This window comes from Penaeus monodon, unplaced genomic scaffold (assembly GCF_015228065.2).
Source record: "Penaeus monodon isolate SGIC_2016 unplaced genomic scaffold, NSTDA_Pmon_1 PmonScaffold_21156, whole genome shotgun sequence".
In the NCBI taxonomy this organism is placed as follows: Eukaryota; Metazoa; Arthropoda; class Malacostraca; order Decapoda; family Penaeidae; genus Penaeus; species Penaeus monodon.
Genome location: NW_023650986.1, coordinates 1 through 5,787, shown reverse-complemented (window position 1 = coordinate 5,787; position 5,787 = coordinate 1). Strand labels below are relative to the sequence as shown.

Below are 5,787 nucleotides of genomic sequence, written 5' to 3'. Positions count from 1 at the left end.
ACTACGACAACAATCCTCATACATCTCTTGGTCTGGCGAAACACTATCAAAGAGTTCCTGTAAAATACAAATCTAAACTATTCAAGTAAATCAACAATATCAAATGAACTTAGTCTCACTGGTACCAACTGGTATGTGAAAGCAACCTTGCTCTTGCACTGAAGCAATTCCAGGAGTACTGGGGAAGCTGTGGATCTTGAGACATCTAATGCCAACTTTATGTTTCCTAAGTCTTCCCCTTCCTGGTCTTTGCTATTTTGGTTTGAGAGGAAAATGCAGGCACGTGCTTTATGGATCTGGAAAGGAAATGATAAGTTCAAATCCTTTACATAAGAGTCTTTACACTAGACCACACCATGAAAAAATACTAATAAAGTAAAATTACATAGAAAGGGTTCAATCTTCCTCAAGTCTGAACAAGAGTAAAGTAACATGATTACCGCAGCAAGTTCTCGACCATCTTGAACCAGGCCTTGGACAGGATGCAAGCCTTCGAGTGGTGATTCGCAGTTCACACACGGAGTACAACTGCAATTTTGTTGAATTAAATACAAAAGATATGGTGTCACATTAATCAACAATGACACTATGCATTAAATATGTCTCAATTCAGACCAAGAATTTACAAAGTGTATGAAGTTGCTGGTGAAAGGAGAAAACATTAGGGCCAGATTCACTTAACACTCCCTCAGGATCGCGCCTTAGGCTGCGGCAGTAAGGTGTTCATACAACATCCAGAGTGGGGGCCGATTGCTAATCACTAGTAGCATTGCAGATTGAACACAAAGAGCATACAATCCCAACCTTCCTAAACGCTGTACTCTTTCTACATTTTTGGTTTGGACATTTGATATGCTTAGAAAAATACTTCCGAGTGATACCAGATTAAAAGAAATCAGTGAAGCTTTTATAATGGGAATCGCCCTGTGAAGCACCACCGGAAGCCTTATCATGTAGGTGAAGAGTTACTGTGTATAAAGCACAATATACTTACTCGCCCAGAAAGACCAGGTCAGCATCCCTGTTAATCCTTGTCTTTATAAAAATACGGATCTTCTCTGTGTTCAGGTGGCCACAAAACACAATATGCCTGATGAGAGGTAATTAGGGAAAAATATACAAAAGATAAAAAAATACAGTAAAGAAATAAAAAGGGGAGTATGAAGACAAGGCCAACTCAGCTCCCTCAGACTTCCTTTTCACTCCATTTCTTACAGTGCTTTGGTCTTTTTTATCAGCAGGATTTTCAGTTTATTTCACATTAATATTGAATAAAGAAACAGGAAGAAAACTACATAGACACTAACTTGTTGCGCAATATCGGTCTATAAGGAGTAAAGTCCGGAAATACGGCTAAAATCATCCTCACTAAGTCTGGTACAAAAGTATTCATATCCTTACTTACATAATATATAAACCCAGTCACCACAAACCACCACGTTAATATCCTGATCAGGTACTTCCAGATGATAATTAAATGGGATATCTCAGCATAACCTCCTATTTCTTCAATCTTCAGTATGAAGATTACCCTCATGATCTGATGACCTGTATTTTTTATCAAAGACTGTCAGCCACAGTTTACTTTCAATATCTGCCATTGTGGCAAGGGTTAGGTGAGGATTAATCTGCTTATTATTGTCTTGCATGAGACATCACCATAGCCGACAGCAGTTGCTGTAACTGCGGTGAAGTAGAGCCAGGTTAAATAGCACAAGTCATGGGTCTGCTGGAAATACAGCATTCAGTTATGTGACACAAGCTTCAAACTTCGCTAACCCAATGTATCAATAGCCCTTAGGAAACTTGATTACTAACAAAAACACCAATCAACTTAGATTAACGGATGTACGTACACTGGCGATATCTTCAACCCTATCTGGCAAAATTAGGTTTGCCAGTAATGTGGAGAATCCAGGGATGAGGCATGAATAGCCCATCAGTCTAAGCTTAAACTCTGCATAGCAGAAGACACTCACATCGCCGTCTTCTGGTCTTGGCTGAAACACCTCATCAAAGAGTTCCTGTAAAATACAAATCTAAACTATTCAAGTAAATCAACAATATCAAATGAACTTAGTCTCACTGGTACCAACTGGTATGTGAAAGCAACCTTGCTCTTGCACTGAAGCAATTCCAGGAGTACTGGGGAAGCTGTGGATCTTGAGACATCTAATGCCAACTTTATGTTTCCTAAGTCTTCCCCTTCCTGGTCTTTGCTATTTTGGTTTGAGAGGAAAATGCAGGCACGTGCTTTATGGATCTGGAAAGGAAATGATAAGTTCAAATCCTTTACATAAGAGTCTTTACACTAGACCACACCATGAAAAAATACTAATAAAGTAAAATTACATAGAAAGGGTTCAATCTTCCTCAAGTCTGAACAAGAGTAAGTAACATGATTACCGCAGCAAGTTCTCGACCATCTTGAACCAGGCCTTGGACAGGATGCAAGCCTTCGAGTGGTGATTCGCAGTTCACACACGGAGTACAACTGCAATTTTGTTGAATTAAATACAAAAGATATGGTGTCACATTAATCAACAATGACACTATGCATTAAATATGTCTCAATTCAGACCAAGAATTTACAAAGTGTATGAAGTTGCTGGTGAAAGGAGAAAACATTAGGGCCAGATTCACTTAACACTCCCTCAGGATCGCGCCTTAGGCTGCGGCAGTAAGGTGTTCATACAACATCCAGAGTGGGGGCCGATTGCTAATCACTAGTAGCATTGCAGATTGAACACAAAGAGCATACAATCCCAACCTTCCTAAACGCTGTACTCTTTCTACATTTTTGGTTTGGACATTTGATATGCTTAGAAAAATACTTCCGAGTGATACCAGATTAAAAGAAATCAGTGAAGCTTTTATAATGGGAATCGCCCTGTGAAGCACCACCGGAAGCCTTATCATGTAGGTGAAGAGTTACTGTGTATAAAGCACAATATACTTACTCGCCCAGAAAGACCAGGTCAGCATCCCTGTTAATCCTTGTCTTTATAAAAATACGGATCTTCTCTGTGTTCAGGTGGCCACAAAACACAATATGCCTGATGAGAGGTAATTAGGGAAAAATATTACAAAAGATAAAAAAATACAGTAAAGAAATAAAAAGGGGAGTATGAAGACAAAGGCAACTCAGCTCCCTCAGACTTCCTTTTCACTCCATTTCTTACAGTGCTTTGGTCTTTTTTTATCAGCAGGATTTTCAGTTTATTTCACATTAATATTGAATAAAGAAACAGGAAGAAAACTACATAGACACTAACTTGTTGCGCAATATCGGTCTATAAGGAGTAAAGTCCGGAAATACGGCTAAAATCATCCTCACTAAGTCTGGTACAAAAGTATTCATATCCTTACTTACATAATATATAAACCCAGTCACCACAAACCACCACGTTAATATCCTGATCAGGTACTTCCAGATGATAATTAAATGGGATATCTCAGCATAACCTCCTATTTCTTCAATCTTCAGTACGAAGATTACCCTCATGATCTGATGACCTGTATTTTTTATCAAAGACTGTCAGCCACAGTTTACTTTCAATATCTGCCATTGTGGCAAGGGTTAGGTGAGGATTAATCTGCTTATTATTGTCTTGCATGAGACATCACCATAGCCGACAGCAGTTGCTGTAACTGCGGTGAAGTAGAGCCAGGTTAAATAGCACAAGTCATGGGTCTGCTGGAAATACAGCATTCAGTTATGTGACACAAGCTTCAAACTTCGCTAACCCAATGTATCAATAGCCCTTAGGAAACTTGATTACTAACAAAAAACACCAATCAACTTAGTTTATAACGGATGTACGTACACTGGCGATATCTTCAACCCTATCTGGCAAAATTAGGTTTGCCAGTAATGTGGAGAATCCAGGGATGAGGCATGAATAGCCCATCAGTCTAAGCTTAAACTCTGCATAGCAGAAGACACTCACATCGCCGTCTTCTGGTCTTGGCTGAAACACCTCATCAAAGAGTTCCTGTAAAATACAAATCTAAACTATTCAAGTAAATCAACAATATCAAATGAACTTAGTTCACGGGTACCAACTGGTTTGTGAAAGAATACCTTGCTCTTGCACTGTAGCTATTCCAGGAGTACTGGTGAAGCTGTGGATCTTGAGACTTCTAATGCCAACTTTATGTTTCCTAAGTCTTCCCCTTCCTGGTCTTTGCTATTTTTGGTTTGAGAGGAAAATGCAGGCACGTGTTTTATGGATCTGGAAAGGAAATGAAGTTCAAACCCTTTTTACATAAGAGTCTTTACACTAGACCACACCATGAAATAATACTAATAAAGTAAAATTTACATAGAAAGGGTTCAATCTTCCTCAATCTGAACAAGAGTAAAGAACATGATTACCGCAGCAAGTTCTCACCATCTTGAACCAGGCCTTTGGACAGGATGCAAGCCTTGAGTGGTGATTCGCAGTTCACACACGGAGTACAACTGCAATTTTGTTGAATTAAATACAAAAGATAGGGTTTTCACATTAATCAACAATGACATATGCATTAAATATGTCTCAATTCAGAACCAAGAATTTACAAATTTGTATGAAGTTGCTGGTGAAAGGAGAAAACATTAGGGCCAGATTCACTTAACACTCCCTCAGGATCGCGCCTTAGGCTGCGGCAGTAAGGTGTTCATACAACATCCAGAGTGGGGGCCGATTGCTAATCACTAGTAGCATTGCAGATTGAACACAAAGAGCATACAATCCCAACCTTCCTAAACGCTGTACTCTTTCTACATTTTTGGTTTGGACATTTGATATGCTTAGAAAAATACTTCCGAGTGATACCAGATTAAAAGAAATCAGTGAAGCTTTTATAATGGGAATCGCCCTGTGAAGCACCACCGGAAGCCTTATCATGTAGGTGAAGAGTTACTGTGTATAAAGCACAATATACTTACTCGCCCAGAAAGACCAGGTCAGCATCCCTTAATCCTTTTCTTTATAAAAATACGGATCTTCTCTGTGTTCAGGTGGCCACAAAACACAATATGCCTGATGAGAGGTAAATTTGGGAAAAATATTACAAAAGAATAAAAAAATACAGTAAAGAAAAAAAAAGGGGAGTATGAAGACAAAGGGAACTTTAGCTCCCTCAGATTCCTTTTCACTCCATTCTTACCCGTGCTTTGGTCTTTATTTATCAGCAGGATTTTCAGTTTATTTCACATTAATATTGAATAAAGAAACAGGAAGAAAACTACATAACACTAACTTGTTGCGCAAAAATCGGTCCCATATGGAGTAAAGTCCGGAAAAAACGGCTAAAATCATCCTCACTAAGTCTGGTACATACTTCCCGTACAGTCCCTGAATAAAGAATTAAATAAGAGAGCATCCTGTGTTCTCTTTCACACTATATATTCATTAACAATCCATAAAACTAAAATCATTTACTTTGCATTATATTTTTGTGAAATGCAAATTGTCTTTCATGAGACATCACCATAGCCGACAGCAGTTGCTGTAACTGCGGTGAAGTAGAGCCAGGTTAAAAAAGCACAAGTCATGGGGTTTCTCCGATGAAAGCAGGTTGACAAGACGAGGATTCCGAACGCAGCATTAGGTGAGGATTAATCTGCTTATTATTGTCTTGCATGAGACATCACCTAGCGACAGCAGTTTCCCGTAACTGCGGAATAGAGCCAGGTAAAAGCCAAGTCATGGGTTTCTCCATGAAAGCAGGTTGACGACGCTCAAACGCAAATTTTTTCAGTGTGCTTCTTTCACGCATGTAGGTTATGCCAATTTCTCA

General features: G+C 39.1%; 1 protein-coding gene across 3 annotated transcripts; it reads right to left on the bottom strand.

The window, feature by feature from the left end:
* Positions 1 to 63: 63 nt before the first annotated feature.
* On the bottom strand, positions 64 to 3,785 carry LOC119570044 (calcium-activated potassium channel subunit alpha-1-like). 3 transcript variants are annotated; one of them, XM_037917961.1, is made up of 6 exons: positions 2,961 to 3,785; positions 2,407 to 2,494; positions 1,308 to 2,263; positions 995 to 1,090; positions 441 to 528; positions 64 to 296 (listed from the first exon to the last, which is right to left on the bottom strand). In XM_037917961.1, the coding sequence occupies exons 3-6, from the start codon at positions 1,535 to 1,537 to the stop codon at positions 78 to 80; spliced, it is 633 nt and encodes a 210-aa protein (XP_037773889.1). In that variant the 5' UTR covers positions 1,538 to 2,263; positions 2,407 to 2,494; positions 2,961 to 3,785; the 3' UTR covers positions 64 to 77. The 3 variants fall into 3 exon arrangements, with proteins under 3 accessions (XP_037773889.1, XP_037773887.1, XP_037773888.1); XM_037917959.1 differs by lacking the exons at positions 64 to 296; positions 441 to 528; positions 995 to 1,090 and having other exon boundaries at positions 1,533 to 2,039; positions 2,114 to 2,263; positions 2,961 to 3,056; positions 3,276 to 3,785; XM_037917960.1 differs by lacking the exons at positions 64 to 296; positions 441 to 528; positions 995 to 1,090 and having other exon boundaries at positions 1,533 to 2,024; positions 2,114 to 2,263; positions 2,961 to 3,056; positions 3,276 to 3,785.
* Between the last annotated feature and the right edge of the window lie 2,002 nt (positions 3,786 to 5,787).